Below are 20,132 nucleotides of genomic sequence, written 5' to 3'. Positions count from 1 at the left end.
AAGGAAACAGGCGGTTTCATATGTCTATCCTGGCAATCTTGCCACTGTAACTCTTCTTTGATGCCGCTAAAGGTGGGGTTCGGTATGCGGCGGCTAAATGAGCCTGCAAGGCTGGCGGGGCTGTATCAGCATCGTCGTCGCGCTACGCCTTGGCCTGCTATTCGATGGCTTGTGCTACGTGCCGGGGGCATTACTACCAGAAGCGTTTTTAGTCTAGTCTGGTGCCTATATAAGCGCCTTAGTGAGTCGGACCGAGCGAGGTCGTAGGTGATGATTCTTTCACATCGCCTTCCTCGCTGGAAGTAATGGATAGGGTATCGCTCCATCAGCATACAATCAGACAATTTTCTTCTATCGATTAGTACCAGTCTGCTTTGTCGTTCATAAAAACTCAAGCGTCTATCTCGCCTTTCTCGAGGCTAGTAAGACCAAAAGTGTGACCCTCAACCCAGCCTCTCCTTAAAGATATCAGTGTGTAAGCCACGCAGGTACGTTGAAAGCGATTCGAGTTCTTCAAGACTTATTCCTTAGTGCTAAGCTGAGGAATCCTGAGCAGGGAAGCCCATCAGTACAATGGCGTCACCAGAAGACTACACAGTGGGCCTATTCTGCCCCCTTGTTATCGAGGCCAGGGCCATGCAGAACATGCTGGATGAGATTCACAGCAAGACGGGCTCGATAGGAGTTCGATACATCCTAGGAAAGCTCAGCGGCCATAACGTCGTCCTTGCCACCCTCCCCTTTACCTCGCGGGGCAAAGTATCAATGGCCATCGCAGCCGGCCAAATGAAACATGAGTTCCCCAACATGGCCCACCTCCTCCTTGTGGGACTAGGCGGTGGTATACCCTCCGCAAGCGCCGACATCCGTCTAGGAGACGTCGTGGTCAGCGTGCCAACAGGAACGCACCCAGGCGTGGTGCAATACGACTCCGGGAAGGTGCACACAACCCACTTCGAACGGACTGGCTGTCTGCTCCCACCACCAGAGGAATGGCTTCTTGCAATTTCGAAAATGCAAGTGGACAATCCAGTCGTCAGTGGGAACCTTGCTCAATCGATCACGGATCTTCAGGAACGCTGCGGCCGAGGAGAATTTCGCCGTCCTTCCCCGAATACAGATAGGCTGTTTCTTTCAACGTACGATCATCCTACGGGGCAGGCTACCTGCACAAGCTGTAGTCGAAGCCAGGTTGTTAACCGTCGTCAACGTCGTGACGCAACTAAGCCGGTCGTTCATTACGGGCTCATCCTTACCACTGACACGGTTATCAGGAATGCAAATGCGAGAGACCGAGCCGCGAAAGCGGTGGGTGGCGCCATCTGTTTTGATATGGAGGCCGCTGCCATGATGAGCCATTATTCATGTCTCGTCATTCGAGGCATCTGTGACTATGCTGATTCACACAAGAATGATGTGTGGCATCCGTATGCAGCAGCCGCGGCAGCTGCAATGGCCAAGGAGATACTACGTCACATTGAGCCTAGTAAGTAATCCTAACTATTATTGGAAATGAAACGGGTGATAACATACTATAATAGCGACCCCTAAGTCTTTGACGCAGCAGACACCTCCGGCTGCAGACCCTATCTCGCAGGCAGTGTTCAGCGGCAATTTCCATGCGCACACGATCAGTAACATCAACTCGATTACAAGCCATGGGAGTGTGCGTATTGGATAATTTCTTTCTCTTTTGACCGACTTAGTAAATATCTCAACATAATATCTACTTGGTTTCGTGTCACCGAGCAAAGGCTGAGGGTAACTTAACAGCGGAAGTATTACAATTTTAGCTGCAGAAAATGAAAAGGAGAACTATTTCAATTGTTCCTAGATACTTCCTGTTACTGACAATATCTTGTCATGCATTGCCTGATATCAAATCACCCTACTTCTGTCCCACTAAAGACTCACTTGCTCGGATTCGGAAACTCACTCCCCTCTTCACCCCCCTCCCCTCTCCAAGATTATGAATTGCAACCACCAATTAGTTGTAGACCAGCTTAGCACCAATGAGTGTAAATGCGCCACTTCTTCCTCGGTCAACTTCTCACTCTGCTTTGTATGAGCCCGATATGACCGCCCTGCCACGACCCCGCTATCCGCTGGCATTGATGTAGGGGTCTGGAACATTGGGATACTGAACCGGATGCGGTGACATCATCACAACTCACATTCCTGCCCTCAACGACAACCCTCAATCCTACACATGAGCTTCGCACCCACCTTAAACCATGCTCAATTGACTCAATTCCCCCTATCCAACTCCCCTCCCCAAATATGGGCCCCCCATCCCCACCCACCGTCATATTCTGGCACCGCACCGACCTCCGCCTGCACGACAACCCAGCCCTGCACGCCGCGCTCTCCCTGAACCCAACGATCTTCATCCCCATCTTCACCTGGGACCCGCACTACACATACCGAGTGCGCGTGGGCCCAAACCGATGGCGCTTCCTGCTCGAATGCCAGACCGACCTCTCCTCATCCTACAGCAAGCTAAACCCGAAGCAGAAGCTCTGGGTGGTTCGCGAGGCGCCACAGACTGTATTTCCCAAGTTATTCAAAGCATGGGGTGCCACACACCTCGTGTTTGAGAGTGATACGGATGGGTATGCGCGGGAGCGCGATGAGACAGTGATACAGCTCGCGAAGGAGGCCGGAGTGGAGGTTATAGTGAGATCTGGACGGACGTTGTTCGATTCCGATGAGATAGTCAAGGATAATAAGGGTGAGCCGACGACGAGTATTCATCAAGTTGAGAAAGCGATTGAGGGGATTAATGATGGAGTGCCGAATAGGCCTGTTGATACGCCGGAAGAGATACCGGATCCGCTGGGGGAGGAGGAGATGCGAGCTATAAGTGGTTATGAGCATAAGCTCCCCAATCAGGAAAAAGATGATATAAACGCTGCGCATCGTACACAACACAACGACAATCAATACAAAAACATAGCAGGTCCCAGAGGCGATTTCTCCGTCCCCACACTGGACGAACTCTCCATCGATCCCAGCCACGCAACAACCCCCCATCACGGCGGCGAATCCATCGCATTAGAGATGCTAGCCACCTACCTCCAACAAAACGAAGACTATATAGCCACTTTCGAGAAACCCAAGACCTCGCCCGCGGCGTTCCACCCGCAAGCGACAACCCTCCTCTCGCCGCATCTGCACTTCGGATCTCTCTCCGTGCGCAAATTCTGGCATGACGTGCAGGATACTCTCCAGCAGCGCGAATCAGCCCATAAACCCACCTCGGATCTCCCTACGAATCTCCCCGGACAGCTCCTCTTTCGAGAGATGTTCTTCGCTGCGCAGGCAGCTCTGGGACCGGTGTATGCCCAGACGCGCGGGAATAAAATGGTGCGGTTCGTACCGTGGCATTTGCAATCTAATCACGACAAGGAGTCGGGGTTAGTTGATAGGACGTATACGGTTGATGATGAGCAAGCGGAGATGTGGTTCCGACGGTTGGAGGAAGGACGGACAGGGTTTCCGTGGATTGATGCGTTGATGAGACAGTTGAAGTATGAGGGATGGATTCATCATCTGGGACGACATAGTGTGGCGTGTTTCTTGACGAGGGGGGGTTGTTATGTGCATTGGGAGAGGGGGGCCGAGGTGTTTGAGGAGTGGTTGATTGATCGTATTTCTCCCTCTGCAGTCTACTGCATTCCGTTCTATCCTGATGGTGATGATGCTAATCGGGGATAGATGAAACTGCCTCTAATGTCGGCAACTGGATGTGGTTGTCCTGCACGGCGTTCTTTACGCAGTACTATAGATGCTATTCGCCAGTGTCGTTTGGCAAGAAGTGGGATCCCGAGGGGCTGTTCGTGAGACATTATGTGCCGGAGCTGGAACACTTTGATAAGAAGTATATCTATGAGCCGTGGAAGGCTCCCCTGGAAGATCAGAAGAGGTGGAAGTGTCGGGTGACTGGGGATGGGATTGATGAGAAGGATAGTGAGACTGGGTTAAGAACGTACCCACAGCCGATGTTCGACTTTGATGAGAGGAGACAGACGTGTATTGCGCAGATGAAGGAGGCGTATGGGGTGCATTTGATGGGGGGTGATGAGAAGGTGATGGATGGGTCGTGGAAGGAGGTATTTGACTATGAGGTTAAGAGTGGGAGGGTTGTGGATGAGACGAATAACAGAGTGGTTGGGGATGGTGCTGATCATACGGGAGGAGAGAAACGGGGGCGACTAGCAGGGGATGGGAGTAGTGAACATAGCGAGGGAGGGCATGCTTCGAAGAAGAGGAAGTAGACTAATACTGGCTTCCGTTTATACTAGTCAGTTATCTACTATGATATGTGTATAGAATGCATGTCTGCGTGGTTGGATTTACTTCTTCAGCGTAAACTTCCGTGTCGGTTCCTCTACATGTAGTCTACTTAGCATTGCTCAGCTGCGTATCTCTCTCACGGGTCCTATGCGGACTTCAATAATGAAGTAATTCATGGCATTATGGATAGGTTAACCCATCTGGACGAGCGTCCACAGCCCTAGCGACCCTTCTAAGAGATATTGGTATTGCGAAACCCCAGTATAAGCAGATGCATTAGGTCAATTGAATATACTACTACTACTACTACTACTACTAATCTACGTGAATACTCCCACACATAGTCTTCAATAATCTAGAGGTATTCAAGTCTCTAAGTCAATGAAATAGTCATTCTCCATTCAATTCTTTGACTTCACTGCCATAGCTCTGTCGACTATAAATTCGTCGCTCCAACCCCCTTTAGTATCCCATCATCATCATCTTCTTCTTCTTCTCCTACAGTCTTCCTCTTCCTGACCGGTGCTTCTTCTTCTCCTTCTCCCTGATCTAGGCATTTGCCTTGGAACACGGCTTAGGCCGGTTCCACTAAGGCATCTGTCTCATACATCCTCGCTACTCTTTCTCGTCCAGGCATTTGCTTCGGAATACGGCTTAGGCTGGTTCCGTTACGGCATAGTCAGAGTAGAAAATGTCGTTCGCTTCTCACAAGGCGGGCTCTTTGGTCAGATTTCCGGTCAAGATCCTCGAATACCATGGCTTGGAGCTCTACCTAAGAATCAGTAGGCAGCAGCACCCACCTGGGTCCGCGACGTCACTATTCATGGTTCAGTACTTTCCTAATCAGGTACAATTACCTACTCCTTAGGCAAGAACTACTCGATCTTCACCTGACTGGCTCTTTTCCCAAAGATTCCTCTTGAATGAACATCATTCCTCATTCTTGCCTTCTACTACTCATCCTCACTTCTCCTCTCACTCCTCCCCCCTCATTTCCAACTCGTGCCGCCCTGCCGCCCTGCCCTCGATCACAACTTCGTCCTCGACCAGTTTAATCTTCGTTTGGAGTCCCCCGTGGCACACGGCGTAAGCTGGTGTCAATATCCCCCCGTTTTCTCCTCCTCTCGCTCCGTTGGTACACGGCGTAAGCCGGTGCCACTATCACCTCGTTCTCGTCCTCTCGCCTCGTGGCACACGGCGTAAGCTGGTGCCAGTGCTCCCTCGTTTTCTCGTCCTCTTGTCCCGTTGGTACACGGTGTAAACCGGTGCCACTATTGCCTCGCTCTCTCGTCCTCTTGTCCCGTTGGTACACGGTGTAAACCGGTGCCACTATCACCTCGTTCTCGTCCTCTCGTCCCGCTGGTACACGGTGTAAGCCGGTGCCACTATTACCTCGTTCTCTCGTTCTGGTGGTACACGGTGTAAGCCGGTGCCAATATCCCCTCGCCCCCTCGTCCTGCTGGTATACAGCGTAAGCTGGTGCCACTGTCGCCTCGTTCTCTCGTTCCGGTGGTACACGGTGTAAGCTGGTGCCAGTCTTGTCGTGATGTCGACTCCCACTCCCAAGCCAGATTCGATGGGTCCCGCTGACGAGCTCCTCGATCCACGGCGACGCGACTTGATTACAATGCTTTCTCACGTTATGGATGTGTCCGTAATTGATTCAATCGGACGGGCTTGCTTGTGGTTTGCCGATCTTTCGGTGATAGAGGCGCTTATTAAAGCTGCTGAGCAGAGCCCTTGGAAAAATCTTGCAAGATCCGCTCTGTCAAAGAACGACTCGAGGACTACAGCTATCCGAGCATGTAAGTAGATATGCTGGACATATAAACAAGCTCAAGCTAATTCAGTATCAGGGGCGGTGCGCGCTGGAAATACTGCACGGTCCAGTGAAGACTCAGGAGAGCCTTCCGAAGATGAAGCAACAGAGACAAAGGAGTCGCCAACTAAGAAGCGCCGGCTGAACCCGGATCCGCGAAAGACTTCACAGATACCTAAATGGATCGGTATCCAATCAGCTGAGCGGCCTTTGGGGGCATCCTCTGTGAAGACAAGCTCTTCAATCGGAGCCAGTTCTCTATCAATGAAGGAGACGGCTAGGCGTGCAGAGAAGCTCGTAAGCTGCATAAACACACTACCCAATGGATCAAATGTTTTACTAACTCAACCAAGTGCAAAGAGCGTGATGATGACATCTGTATTCTCACCGGTTGCTCGTTACCGGTCGAAGTGGCGCACATATTTCCAAGAAGCCTAGGTAAGAAGGGTACAGAGGGAGTTAAAGACTTCTGGAATGCTTTAGAGTGTTTCTGGACCCCGCAACAACTGGAGGCCTGGAAGGAACAGGTCTTAGGCCCAGATGGAGTCGAAACTTGTTCCAACTTGATGTGCATGACGAATCTCGCCCATGAGCTATGGGAAAAAGCGGTGTTTGCTCTGAAACCGCTGTCTCTAAGTGAAGATAAACGGCACCTTGAAGTACAGTTCTATTGGCTGCCGATGAACAAATACCGCCGGACAATGTCAGTCACCGCAGTCCCCGAGCCGTTTCCTCGCAATCTCAGCAGCACTAATGATACATATAAAACGGTGCTGTGGAATATGGACACAGACACGAGAGTATGCTCTGGGGACATTCTTACCTTTAAGACCGATGATCCAGTGGGTCACCCCCTTCCATCCATGGAGCTACTCAACATGCAGTGGATCCTACATCGGGTCCTTGCCCTCAGCGGTGCCGCCAACGCGACTGAGAAAGAACTTTTCCCCGACCACGCGTTTGGGGTATATGAAGAGGACTCCGACTGGAATAGCGAGATGGAAGTGGAGGAGGAGGAATAAGAAGAAGAAGAGGTGGAGGAGGAGGAGGAGCAGGCTAGCGAAGAGGGCTCACCTCTGATAATGCATGTAGTAGCTCGTTAGGTGGTGCTCCCTGCCTGGCATCAATCCAGTTCAATTCATATTCTTATCCCTAATTGATCGCGCTCTATAAAATGCCTGCTATGTAGCTGCTTCATCTTTGAATCAATAATGGGGCCCTAAGCGCCTCAAATCCATCAAACCAGTAGATAAATGGGACAACGCATGCTTCAACGTAGGAAGGTCGTTGCCGCAGCCAAACACAACTTAATATAGAAGAAGAGCAATAGTATACGACGTGGGCGAGTGCCGCAACTGGCTGACCGGTTGCCTGCAAGGCACCTATTCAATTCGATTTAATTTCCATCCATATTCTTATACCCGACCGAGCCGGCTAGCTAAGATGCTAGCTATGCAGGTGCTTGACCGCTTGAAGCAAAGAATATGGCCTCGAACACCTCAAATCCCACAAACTCGCAGTAAACACATGAAGGCACAAGCAACGCGCGCGCGGCAGCGTTAGGAAAGGTCGTCGCGGCAGCTAAGCACAACCAAGTATACAAAAAGCAAAATATACACTACTAAAATGAGTGTCATAACTGGCTGATCATGTTCCTTTTGATATGCGTGTCCTTCCCCGAGTGACTACCGGGGCGTGTTCGTTCCATCTACCCAGCGTCTTTAGGGCCTATTGTTTATATATACTAGTCAGTTATCTAAATATACAATATATGTATAGGATGCATGTCTGCATGGTTGGATGGATTTACTTCTCTAGTGTAAACGTATTTGACAGTTCCTTTATCATGTAGTCTACTTAGCATTGAGTTTCTCTTTCACGCACACTAGATCTACTAGCTTCTATGTGGAATTCAATAATGAAATAATTCATAGCATTTCGGATATGCCAACACATCTGGATGTCAAAATCCACTTCCTAGTGCACTTCAGGTAGTGGTTCCTCCGGAGTCCACCGCTAGGCTATCCGGTAAAAGACAAGAATTTTGAGTCAAAGACTCTGAACGCGCATCACTTATAAACCTACTTTTGCTAAGTGAATGTGAGATCAACCGGATCCTCACACCGGACTAGCGACTAGACCTTTCTAAGAGATATTGGTATTGCGGAAACCCAAGACAAACGGTGAGCTCTCTTCACCCGTCTGCTCTTCCTTCCCTAGCTGCTCCCTCTTATCCTCCCCTCATGGAAAGCATCTTGGGGCTCGTACTTTCTGCAAGCATTAGAACCCGGTCGACTTTCACGGAATGGGATGTTCTCTATGGGAGGATTTCCCATAGCCCTAAGTCTGGGCCCTTCCACAATCACTTCTTCCCAAGACTCATCCTCCAGGACACCACGAGAGTCTTCTGCTTCCTCCTCCCCCTCTCCCTCTTCTTGGTCCGTGTTGTTTCCTTCTTCCCCTCCTCTACTTCCAATAACCCCTGCATGGGTCGGTACTAGGATGACCATTAAGGCCTCTCCTACCGAGTCCATGACGGTGGACTTGCGACGAGTCTTCCTCCGGGAAGGCGAGGTAGCTGGTCATTTTTTCCAAGACCTGATCCGCCTCGTCTAGGTAGGCGTAGAATTTCCCCGCGTCTTTAAAGCTCTTCCCGCCAACCCAGTCCCAATTGCCCACAACATACTGGGCAATGCGAGCTCTGGATAGCATGAGGTTAGTCCGCTTCGTCGATCTGAGGAAGCCGGCGGAGGCAAAATCGCGCGTGATCAGGACGATCACGGCCTCGGCTTCGGACCCATGGGAGGCGTCGCTGGTCTGAACCCTCGGGGTCACATGAGAGAAAGGGTGTTTCTGCTCCCACAGCTTTTTCACGCATGCCACCTGGGCCTTGTATGGTGACATAATGAGGACATCGCGGCAGCCTCGGTCAATGAGGCGTCGAGCCAGTGCGATCCCTAGCTCCGCTTCCCGCGGGTGGTATAAGGATCCAGAGAAATCCTTGTTGGTATCACCGGGGACATGGGCAAGGTGGAGGAAGCGAGATAGGCCTGGTAGTGTCCAGGTTTGATTCCCCAGCTTGACCAGCACGGGGTTCTGGTGGTCAACCCGAACGTTCTTGAAGGGCTTATCGTGGTATGTGCTCACTTTACCCTCGTAATAGGCCACTGAGGTCGGGTGGTATAGGATGCGGTGGGACCTATACGAGACATTCAGTAGCGTCTGGTGGTACTCCGTGTCTACCAGACGCTCAAAGGCGGATTTCCCCCACGCCATCTCCCCAGGACCAGTGAAAACCGGAGGTGACAACTGCTTGTGGTCACCCACGAAGAGCACCCGGGCGTCCGCTCTTAGCTGACCAAGGACGCTGAAGATTTCCAGGTCGCGGAAGAAACTTGCCTCGTCAAATATGGCGAATTTCGGGTTGAATTCGCGTCGAAGCATCTCCTTCACATTCAGTGGCAGAGTCACGACAACCTGCACGTCTTTCATAACGGCACTGATAATCTCGTGTCGTTGCTGGTTAAACTCCTTGAAGGCACTTTTCTCCCGGTCGGAGTTGGTGAGGTTACCGATTCCCTGGAGAAACTGACGGTATCTGTCAGGATTTTCCTTGGCGAGCGTGATGATTTTTTTTCAATATCATCCCAGGGTTCAGTCGTTCCGCCAAACAGGCGCTCTTCGGAATCGGCCCTGCTCCGGAGACGCATAAGCTTATTGAAGCCATGGTCAACTTTATTGATCTCACTGGCCAACTGATTCATATCAGATCGGCATGCGTTTCCCAGATCTTCTGGTATAGCAAGCTCATGGTGATAACAACTACCTTGTTGAGCAGGCTTGCCGATGCAAGTGGGTACTTGCTTGGCTCTGGAAGAGTGCCCTGGTTAGCAGTATCGGCGTCGCCCTTGAGGTCGAAGTTCGACTTGAAGCTATAGACGAGCTCGTCCTCATTCTTGTCCAGTGAGACGATTGTGATATGGGCAATGTAGAAAGTGACGTTCCAGTGAGAATAACTTCGCCCGTCGTTCTCAGAGACACCCTGGCGGAGCTTCACAAATGACGAAGACAGGGACAAAATGATTGCGGGATCGGTTTCAATTTGCTGTGCCATCGCAATATCATGTCTCTCGCTAAGGAAAGCACGTCGATATGGAAAGAAGGTATAGAATTGTATCAAGGAAGTCAGATAGCTTCTTCCAGCGCTAGGAAGAGGATGTCTGTATGAGAAGAAGATGGAGATGATGGTAGTTGTTGGAGGAAAGATGGGAGAAGGGGGTTTAAGCGACTCAATTTATAGATGACGGAACCAAGGCAGTGAAATCAAACAATTGAATCGGAGAAGGGCTATTTCACTTAGAGACATGAATACCTCTAAATTATTGAAGAGACTGTGTCGGAGAGCATTAACTATAGTCAGACACTTCACGAGACCATACACCTACTATATGTCTTCTTCCTGAGATGTTAGGGTTTGATTCAATTCAAGCAATTCAATACATATTATTACATCTGATCGGCGCTCTATATGAATGCTAGCTACGCAGGTACTTCACTGTATGAAGCAAAAAATGCCTCAAATCCTTCAAATCAGTAGATACATGAACCAACGCGGGCTGGGAAGTAGTAAGCTCGTCGCCGCAGCCAGACATAACAAGAAAAGCAAATTTATATACGATGCGAGCGAGTGCCGCAACGGCTGACCGGTTGCCTGCGAGGCACCTTATGCAGATATAGGTCGTAGTAGTAATAGTGTATATAAGAATGGGGATAAACGAGGAAGAGAGAAACATAGAGATGACGAAGACGGATGATACCTCTATCTTGAAGAAGAGAGAATAAACAGCAAGCACTTCTATAACTTACTATATGGTCAAAAAATATGTTCATAATCGTCTCCGTTTGGATATATACTCCCTTCCAAACGAATTTCGATAGCAGTGTCCATTCTCCCACTCTCTATTAGTATCATCGCCCCATCTCTTAACTCCCTGTCCCATACCAGCATTATAGTCATAAGAAGGATATAGATACACTCTCTCCTCGTACCCCTTCCCACCTAAGGACCAATAAGCACACACAAATCTCAATCAAAGTACCTCCCCTGAGAAAAAAAAAAAAAAAAACATACCTATACTCCCTCCACCCATATTCAACGAATATCTAGATGTACATCCCAAAAGAACCAACAGATCCTGAACATGTAACCGCCTCCTCAACCCCTCCCGAAGAAGCGCATGCTGATACCGTCGATGGTGCAGTTTATCTCTCAAATCATGGGTTGTTTGCTCAAGCGCTGGACCCTGAGGTCTTTGGCGTGGTGGTATATTCTGCAGTGTCTCTGGACATTGATATTGATATTGCTCTTGATACTGATATTGATAGTTTGAGGATCGGTAGGAGTGGTCATCATACGACGGATTGTAGTAGTATGCAATGGAAGGTTGTTTCGGGTTGTGGTAGTAGTATATACTTCTTGGCGGGTGCGGGTAGATGGTATGGTGATGTTGAGGGATACTATAATAATATACCTTCTGTTGATGGGGGTGGTGGTAATATGCCGATGACATGATAGTAGGGTCTCACCCAGGTTTATGAGATCGAAGAAGCCCTGTACTCTTTAGTATATGGAATAGAAATTAGATGGGGTATACTGCTACATATATTTCTTACAACCTACTATCTATAGAATTAACTCGGTTCAATAAATATAGTACGACGCTGTGAGGCTGATTGCACACTACGCAAGTCTTTAGCTTAGCTCCCGCATCATACTCGAATCCAGCGCTAGATCTCCTCGCTTACAGCACTTCAGCCGTATCATTGGATCATGCTCTATGGGGATGCTACATGCCACGACGCGTAGTGCGTCAGCTCCCACCAGCCAAGCGCCAGCGGCCGTTTCAGATCCCATGGATCCACCTCTACTGTCAACAAGAATCTACACTCAAAGTACTCAAATATCTGTAGGATATCTTCAATTATCTCTTTCACCCGCTGTCTCGTGCTTCTCACTATTGCCATCCATCGAGTCGTCTACTGTACATTATTCATAAGAAGATGCGGCCCAGGCCGAACAATCCAACCTGGATCAGAAAGTAAAAAAACGGAAGAAGAATGAGAAGAAAAGATGGCTCTAAGAATAATACACACCACACTCCCACAGTATGGACAAAGATGACGGTGAATGTGCAGCGATTGAAAATTGCAACCCAAGATGAAGATCTCAACACCTCCCATTGCAAATCTATCGAGGTGGGTGCTGGGGCGTCATCGGCCCTGGCAATGGCCCGGCATTAGAACCCTGGCTGTACACTCGATGGTGGCCGGGAGTATGACCACCGGGAACCGCTTCCACAAGCGCTCCAGGCCCCCCGGGGCGTGCTTGAAGGGGGTGCATCGATCCAACGGGTGCAGGTCCACTAGGCGCATAGCTCAGCCCTCCGCCGGGACTTGGTTGTAGAATTGCTGGGGGTGTGTAGGAGCGGCCCATCGACATTGACTGTGGTCCCGGTCCAGGCAAGCCCGCTGCCCGAGAGACCGATGACTGCGGGGGCGGAGTGTTGTGGCCATACGGCCCACTAGCCAACCCAAGCGTCTGGCGGTGCGCGGCCTGCTGATGAGCCCCACTGACCATGGTCTGCACATGCTGCTGATATGACTGATGCGCCGCATGCTGTTGCGCCGCAGACAGATGGCTCGATCCAGGCGTGGCTGGTGCGGGTGAGGCGTAAGACACGGCGGCTGCCGGCTGTCGCGATCCCATCCCCAGCACATTCGCGGGGGACTGGATCGGTGTCGGCGGTCCTTGACGGGTACCATAAGCAAGGCTGCTAGTGCGTTGGGTGGGTGAACCGATGCTCTGGCGATACATCTGGCTTTGTGCGGCTAATTCGCGCGACGACGCAGTAGCCTGAGCGTGAGACACTGGCGAAGGGGCATATGCCGATCCGTGATATGCTTGGCGCTGCGCAGTCACTGATGCGGGAGTCGGCACAGGAGATGGAGCAGTAAGGTTCGGCAAGGAGGGATTCGACAAAGATTGAGTGGACGTATAAGGGGAGTAGGGTGGCTGAGAGGCAAGTGTGGTGGTAGGGCGGCTACTAGCTTGCGACGGAGCCTGCGGTGGCTGTGGTGGTGCTTGTCCGCGAGGGTCAAACCGGGCCATCCAATCGTTATTCGCAGGCGCTGCGGAGCCTCCCGGAACAGATCCATAGGGCTGGTAGTCTGCGTAGGCGCGCGATTGAGGCAGATACTGGCCTGGAGGACCATAGCCCGGAGCTCTCTGCTGAGATGATATGACAGTCTCCTCTTGGCGCGGGGGTGGCTGTTGCGGGAGTGACTGCATCCCACCGTAAACAGGTCGAGAGGGTGACCCAGTGTGCCCTGCTGGTGTCGAAGACGACGGGTCGCCCGCAAACCGTTTGCGCGGCTGGGGTTCCTCCGGCTCGTCGTTCAAGATGCTCATAATGTTCGACCGCTTCGCCGGCACGCGAGGGGCCTCAGGCGGCTCTGCAGGAGGCGGCGCAGGTCGAGACAGCTCCTTGGGTGGTGACAAAACTGGAGTTGGCTGCGGGACGCCAACATGTCCGGGCATAGCGAAATAAGGCCGTTGCGACATGGAATCCCGTCGGATGGGCGATATTTCGGGTTCCAGCCGCTGCAGCGGTTGGGCCGGAGAACTGGGAGTTTTGGTGAGACTAGGCTGACGGGAGTGGGATCCTGCAGGCATCAAGGAAGACTGGGGCTGAGGTTGCAGATAGGCCTGCTGCGATCCTGGCAACGCCGTTTGGGCTGGAAGCAATGGTGACCGGTGCACATCCACTCCGGTGGGTCGGAATCCCTGGGCATGGAGAGGCTCCAGCCGTGCCATCTCGGATGCGGAGACCGGAGTTTGTCGCACAGACAGAGGGGCTTCCTGGGGCCGTGTGGCGGCTGCATGCGACAGCACCGTTGCTGGGACCTCCCGTCGGTCTTCGGCAAAATATCCCATCCGGGGTCCCTGCAATCGCGACGGCAAGGGCGTCTGAGAGCTCATGGCGCGGGCAGGATCTTCACTAAGCATGGGGCCGCCTGCCATTGGAGCACTAGTGGCTTGCGCAAGCGGTGGATATCGCGAGACATTCCGTTCTTTCTCTTGTGCTGCGCGAGCATGCAGAGGCACCTGCTGGGGGGTGGCACTGGCGGGTTTGCCCTTGGCCCCCAAACGGCTGTCATCCGTATCCGGCACGGTATCAGTGTGCGGGGCGAGAGGACGAGGCATGATGATAGAAGATGGTGTAGCTTCGTAACGGCGCTTAGAGGCGAAATTAGGAACAGGCAATGGGCCTGTAGGCTCCCCACGAGCTTTTTTGCCCTCTGCATCGGCAACAATATCCTCAAAGTCCTTTTGACCCGAGTCGATGCGGCGCTGAAAGTAGTTCTTGACCTATTTCAGGGTTAATTACTGATAGCCGACATGGATGGGGAAGAAAAACATACCATAACCGTAGTTTTCGTCTTCATAAAGTTGGAGATACCCTCAAAGTCACGACCAAAGTGCGCCAGCAGCAAGGGGAAATCGCGCTGTTCCGGCACCGACCAGTAACTCGTCGGCTGCAGAGACCCGTAGCCACCTACCTCGGGCTGCCGAGCAGGTGCCGGAGCCTCCTGTTCCGTGGACTCGAAGACATAGACGCCCTCCTTCGGACGTCCCCGACCAGACCTTGCGCGCGGGGGCACATCGGTCGCCTCTCGTTCTTGCGGCTCCTTGGGCCGCACGGCTGGGGCTTCGGCAGCTCCATCCAAGGATGGTTCCGTGGTCTCCACCTTCGGTGCAGGCGTGACGGCAGCGACAGGCACTGGAACGGGCGTGGTCTGGAGAGATTGCTCCGATGGGGTGGGCTGTGGTGTTTGCTGTTGCTGTTGTTGTTGTTGTTGTTGCTGCTGCAGTTGTTGTTGTTGCTGTTGTTGTTGTTGTTGCTGCTGCTGCTGTTGCTGCTGTTGCTGCTGGGCGGCCTTCCCTCGTCGACCACCTCGCGTGCCTGCACCACTCCGGGGTCCACGTCGGCTAGGCTTCTCCACTTGCTCGCCATCCTTCGAGGCATTCCCACGGCGGCCGTTGTTGTCCGTATCGGCAGACGAGTCTCCGAACGTTGGTGCAGCGGCTCGTCGCGGACGGCCAGTGTCGGTGACTGGAGCGGGCTCCTCTTCGCCTTCATAGTCCGGTTTCACAACCCCCAGGTCAGCCATAAGCGCATTGGACTTAGGCCGAGCAGATCGCCGAGCACGCCCGCGACGGCTCCACCGTTTGTTGAGCTTGGCCTTGTACTTGATCTCTTCTTTGGTGAGGTAGTAATGGATGATGCACTGTTGGAAATCCCGTCCAGGAAGCGATTCCGCAATCTTGCCCCATTTCTTCGGGTGTGCCATGAACGCATCGGTGAAGATTTCGTGCTCTTCCTGGCTGAAATCATTGCGAGGCGGCAGGAACCCAAAGACGTCCATGGCCTGAGCGGGATCAATAATGTTGTTGGTATCCTTGTAAATGGCAGCCTTCACCTCTGGGGGCTCGAGCATCTCAGGAATCACAGCCTCCCGGGCAAGGTCCGGCTGCGCGGTAGCCTTATTGCCACGACGCCTCTCCAGTTCTTCTTGAGCCGAGATCTCCGAGGCGCGCAGGGCGTTTTGAAAGTCAAGTTCGCTATTTCCCTTGTACCGTCTTCCGCTTTCCACCGTAGGTGTAGGCGTTGCGGTGGCCGGAGCAGCAGGTGGTGTCACTGGTCCGGGGCTACCCGCCGCTTTCTCCTTCGCATGGTCCAACTCCCACACATTCAGCCTCCAAGGCTTGTAGTAGGATAGGTAATCCAATCTCAGCTCGGCATTCTTCCGCGCCACATCCTTGCGACGTTTCATGATGATGTCGCGAAAGGTGTCCTTTAGACGTTCATGAGTCGCCGCGTTCTCCTGGTAAACCTCCAGGTCGGATATCGGTGTGGGTGGGCCAGAGTTTAAGAACGGAAGACTCTCGAGAGTAAGGGCGTCGGCCGCAGGAACAGAATCCAAGACCACCTTGGCCGGTGGCTCATGTTCTTCAGCCTTGCCATTCGGCTCATTGTCCATCTCGGGCACCGACGGTTCTTCCTTGGCTATCTTGGTGTCGTCGGCTAACACTGGAGGTGTGGGAGCCTTTTCGGGTACCTGATCATGGGCAATCATTCCCAAGTACTGGATGCGCATAAGTAGCGCCACGATATTGGGGTCTTCCAAGGGTGGGGGTGGCAGCTCGGCTCGCAGAGCATTCATGTCCTTTTCGAAGATCTGCTTCCGTTCCTCGAGATAATCCTGCGTGAACACAACGTTCTCGTCCTCTTCTTCGTCGCTGGAACGCCCAAAATCCGGTATAACCACAGTACTTTGATCCTTAGGTGCCTCCTTCGGCGCCTCCTTGGGTACCTCCTTGTCGGCAGGCTTCTCCTCGGCAGGCTTCTCTTCGGCAGGCTTTCCCTTGGCGGCTGGTTTTGCCGTGTCAGTTTCGGGCACATCTATGTCCATGGCCGGCTCAGACGATACTGCAGGCTCCTGGGGCTTCGATTCAAGAACTTCATCTTCGCCGACAATCTCACCCGCCTCAAGTCCATTCAAAGACTCATCAGCCTGACTCTGCGACTCGTGTTTGTGCTCTTCACTGATCGACAGGCTTCGTTCCTTGCCGTCAATGGAATCGCGCTTTGGTAGTGGTGCCGCACTCGGTCCGGAGGGTGGACCAGTGTAGCCCTGACGCACCCATGGTTTAGCGACTTTCGACGAGCCACGTGAGATCGACGGGCGCTGCTGCAGTGCACGGGGTCCGGTGGGAATACTGGATGTAGGCATTCGCGGTGACGTGTGCGGACCCGGAGAAGTGGCGGACCCTGCGGCCGAGGGCCTCCGCCCGAGTTCTGGGGACGTCATGGAGGGTCCTAGCTTCCTCGGGGACGGTGTCTCGTGAACCCCTGGCGCATCTTTGTGAACCATCGCCGCGGGAGCAGTAGGAGGGGAGATATCGGTCGGTTTTGGCCCACCGGCTGCTGCTGGGGCATGCGGCTTCGGGGGACGGGAAACCGGCTCCGGTTTTGGCGGGATATCGGGAGTCTTTTCACGGCGAGTCTCGTCACGTCGAATCCTTTGCTCCAGCGGTTGTTGGACAGGGCCTCTCTCCGCTTTGGGCGCGGTCGGGGGATGCATCGGCGCTTTTGGCGGTAGCTCATGTCGTTCCTTTTCTGATTTTAGGGCTGGGACAGCGGTTGATGTCGCATCCGCCGCGGGTCTCTCCGGCTTCTCAGGTCTCTCGAGCTTCTCTAGCTTCTCTGGCTTCTCCGTCTTCTCCGTCTTCTCCGGTTTCTCTGCAGGGATGTCGGGTAAAGGCGCGGTGACGGAGCCGAATGCTGGCACCTGAGGAGCGGCCGGAGGTGGGGACCGCTTCACGGGGGGAGGGACCGAGTCTTTCGGCGGCTGCTCGGGGACCGGCGCGGGTGGTTCGATGCGCTCTATGCGTTCAATGCGTTCTATGCGGTCCATGCGTTGCGAATCACGTCGCGGCTCCCCTCCCGAAGGCTTACGCAGAGGCTCTGCGGGTGGTTGATCTGGCAGGCGATCAGGCAGACCCGGACCCGGGAGCACAGGTGGCCCCGTAACTGACGAGACGGTCGAGCTGCTCGGAAGTCGATTCTCGGTGCGGCTGGGGGGACGATCGCGCTTCCAATGATCGCCTGGTCGGTCGCGTTCATCGCGCTCAACCCGTCGGTCCACCTCCTCCCGCCGCTCGAACCTTTCCCGTCGTTCAAGCTCCCGTTCCCTGTCCCGCTCGCGCCGGTCAGGTTCACGATCACGATCGAGGATGACCCGGTCGCGGTCCCGATCCCGATCACGGTCCCGCTCGCGATCTAGAATTCGGTCTCGTTCACGCTCCCGATCCCTTTCTCGGTCACGGTCCCTCTCTCGCTCGCGGTCCCACCGGGCGTCGCGTGACCGACTGCGACGTCTGAAGGAATCCCGATCATCCAGATACGGCATTCGACCGCGACCGCGGCCCGAGTCCCATTCACCGCGGCCACGTCCGCGCATGGGAGGGCCACTGCGGGGGTGATGACCGCCTCCAGCGGGGACATCGGGTACTGCAGATGATACCGAGATCATGCTGTCCCGGGAGCCCCGTCGCATCCGAATCATGTCGGCGTCTCGTCCGAGGGGTTCTCTCATATCTCGAAAGTCGCGGGGAGGCGGAGGGGAGCGCGAGCGGCCACGTCCAAAGCCGATGCGCGTTTCTCGCGGGTCGAAGTCGCGGTCACGGCGGCCCCAGTCCCGGTCCCGGTCGATATCTCGGCGAAAGGGCGGTGGTCCATCTCGGATGTCTCGAAAGTCACGATCACGGTCGCGATCTCGATCTCGTACGTCGCGGTCCCGGTCCCGAAAATCACCACGGCCCGGATAGCCTCTACCACGCCCGCCGAATGGGGCACCTCGTGGAGGGTCGATCAAGGCCTTGGGGCCCCGGGGGGGTTCCCGGCCCAGCGGGGGCAAATTCGCATCGTCAGTGCCCCGGGGGCCGGCAGGGGGTCGACGGTCACCGAAACGTTGAGGCGAACGGTCACGGGAATTGAACCCAGACAATGGAGGGTATCTGGACGACATCACCAGGTCATGCTAGTGAGCGTGAGCTAAAGTAACCTGGCAGGAAAGCCTGCCACAGGTTAGTTGCAAGGTAATTGCGATAGGTAGTAATGGTGGAGGTAAAACGGTGAGCAAACGACAATGGAAAAAAAGAAAATTAAGAAAAAAAAAGAAAGAAAAGATAGAAAAAGAAAACAGACGTATGTCACACAATGAGCGCAAAGAATGGTAGGCAGGGAAGGAGGACGGAATGGTCCCAGCAGCGACGAGACGAGACGAGACAGCCGCCGCCGCTCCAGCAGCGCCAGTCAGAAGCGCCTAAGGCGGCGAACCGGGGAGTGGAGAGCACGTGACGGGAAGAAAGCATGGAAGGGGCACGGGCCAGGCAGCCAGGCAGGGAGCTTAGCTAAGCGTCCAATGAATGGCGCGCAAATCGGGATGCGGATCCCAATTTGACACTGAAGCAAGATTGCAGCCATCAGCTTAGCGGCAGCCACTTGGCGCGGCCTGTTTCACCCGGGAACTGCCAGCGCCTGTGGAAGCTTCAAGGTGGATCAATCATTCAAGGGAAGTCACAGGATCAGAACCTGTTCATGATGGTGGAGGAATCTCACCCCCCAGTCCCCAGTCATCACAAGGGGCATGGCCCTTCTGCTGGGATGGGTAGTTATTCGGGCGTGCCGAAAGTTCAACGCTGGCCGATCCCGTGTCCCCGGACAAAGTGACTGGTGACAAAAAAGTGAAGCACGATCCTGCACCCGCGGACGGCTAGCCCACGGCCAACGCAAAAAAATAAATCAAAAAAGGGAGGATATTTATGACGGGCTAGGAAACCAAAACTGGGCATCAAACTGGAAACCGCGCGTAAAATAGCAATAAAAGGAGAAATCTCCGCACCTCTGGGAGCCTATGCAACGTGTCAAGCCGTGAACCCAAAGAAGACCTGCAAGGGGACCACGCCGGGCAGTAAAATCGCAAATTGCAGCGGTTACGGGAAAGTCTGCCTCTGGGATTATTCGAGACCCGTTCGTTTGCTCTCTCTCTGTCGGTAGTCGGAGCCGAAAAACGTCGAGGACCAGCCTGGAGGAAGGGAATAGGGACGGAGGATGTGAGAATGTGATAATGCAAAGAGAGCCGAAATGGGGAGAAAAGAGAGTGTGTGTAAGTGTGTATGAACTGATGAAGGGGGTGCTTTGATTTGGATGAGAGAAGGAGAAGATGGGGGAGGGGGGAAGTTAGTTCAGTTAGTTTGGTGGTGGTTTGAGGCAGGATCTTGAAAGACCAAAACGGAGGAACGAGAAATGGGGCAGCGAACGATGGATGGATCCCTGGTGCAGGCCAGTGGTTGGATGGGCTGAGGTTAGTTGGCCAGGGACTTTCCCTCGGC

The 20,132-nt window shown here is 53.5% G+C and overlaps 6 protein-coding genes across 6 annotated transcripts; 3 read left to right on the top strand and 3 right to left on the bottom strand.

Moving 5' to 3' along the window:
• Positions 1-386: 386 nt before the first annotated feature.
• ASPBRDRAFT_589471 (uncharacterized protein) lies at positions 387-1,772 on the top strand. Its single transcript, XM_067627977.1, has 3 exons — positions 387-488; positions 557-1,486; positions 1,542-1,772. Exons 2-3 carry the CDS (start codon positions 574-576, stop codon positions 1,679-1,681), a joined length of 1,053 nt encoding a protein of 350 aa, XP_067479404.1. The 5' UTR covers positions 387-488; positions 557-573; the 3' UTR covers positions 1,682-1,772.
• Positions 1,773-2,280: 508 nt separating this feature from the next.
• Positions 2,281-4,277, top strand: ASPBRDRAFT_126405 (uncharacterized protein; the record flags this gene model as incomplete). Its single annotated transcript, XM_067617864.1, has 2 exons — positions 2,281-3,649; positions 3,718-4,277. The coding sequence occupies 2 exons, from the start codon at positions 2,281-2,283 to the stop codon at positions 4,275-4,277; spliced, it is 1,929 nt and encodes a 642-aa protein (XP_067479403.1).
• A 1,565-nt stretch (positions 4,278-5,842) lies between these two features.
• Positions 5,843-7,137, top strand: ASPBRDRAFT_55379 (HNH endonuclease signature motif containing protein; the record flags this gene model as incomplete). The annotated part of the gene is made up of 3 exons (XM_067627382.1): positions 5,843-6,101; positions 6,153-6,302; positions 6,476-7,137. 3 exons carry the CDS (start codon positions 5,843-5,845, stop codon positions 7,135-7,137), a joined length of 1,071 nt encoding a protein of 356 aa, XP_067479402.1.
• A 1,194-nt stretch (positions 7,138-8,331) lies between these two features.
• Positions 8,332-10,229, bottom strand: ASPBRDRAFT_65819 (uncharacterized protein; the record flags this gene model as incomplete). The annotated part of the gene is made up of 3 exons (XM_067628599.1): positions 8,332-8,597; positions 8,641-9,727; positions 9,942-10,229. 3 exons carry the CDS (start codon positions 10,227-10,229, stop codon positions 8,332-8,334), a joined length of 1,641 nt encoding a protein of 546 aa, XP_067479401.1.
• A 664-nt stretch (positions 10,230-10,893) lies between these two features.
• On the bottom strand, positions 10,894-11,687 carry ASPBRDRAFT_675152 (uncharacterized protein; the record flags this gene model as incomplete). Its single annotated transcript, XM_067628907.1, has 1 exon — positions 10,894-11,687. A coding segment is annotated over one exon (482 nt), but the record flags the coding sequence as incomplete, so codon positions are not given.
• A 457-nt stretch (positions 11,688-12,144) lies between these two features.
• On the bottom strand, positions 12,145-18,989 carry ASPBRDRAFT_207406 (MYB DNA-binding domain protein). Its single transcript, XM_067621799.1, has 2 exons — positions 14,597-18,989; positions 12,145-14,543 (listed from the first exon to the last, which is right to left on the bottom strand). The coding sequence occupies exons 1-2, from the start codon at positions 18,764-18,766 to the stop codon at positions 12,363-12,365; spliced, it is 6,351 nt and encodes a 2,116-aa protein (XP_067479399.1). The 5' UTR covers positions 18,767-18,989; the 3' UTR covers positions 12,145-12,362.
• Between the last annotated feature and the right edge of the window lie 1,143 nt (positions 18,990-20,132).

The sequence above is a fragment of the Aspergillus brasiliensis genome (assembly GCF_001889945.1).
Source record: "Aspergillus brasiliensis CBS 101740 unplaced genomic scaffold ASPBRscaffold_6, whole genome shotgun sequence".
In the NCBI taxonomy this organism is placed as follows: domain Eukaryota; kingdom Fungi; phylum Ascomycota; class Eurotiomycetes; order Eurotiales; family Aspergillaceae; genus Aspergillus; species Aspergillus brasiliensis.
This window is presented reverse-complemented; position numbering and strand designations above follow the sequence as displayed.

Bases quoted from the DNA above. Each gene is read 5' to 3' on its own strand.
- ASPBRDRAFT_207406 (XM_067621799.1), bottom strand. From the start codon at position 18,766: ATGTCGTCCAGATACCCTCCATTGTCTGGGTTCAATTCCCGTGACCGT. The intron at 14,544-14,596 runs GTATGTTTTTCT...ACCCTGAAATAG, and splicing joins AGACGAAAACTACGGTTATG to GTCAAGAACTACTTTCAGCG.
- ASPBRDRAFT_589471 (XM_067627977.1), top strand. From the start codon at position 574: ATGGCGTCACCAGAAGACTACACAGTGGGCCTATTCTGCCCCCTTGTT. The intron at 1,487-1,541 runs GTAAGTAATCCT...ATACTATAATAG, and splicing joins ACTACGTCACATTGAGCCTA to CGACCCCTAAGTCTTTGACG.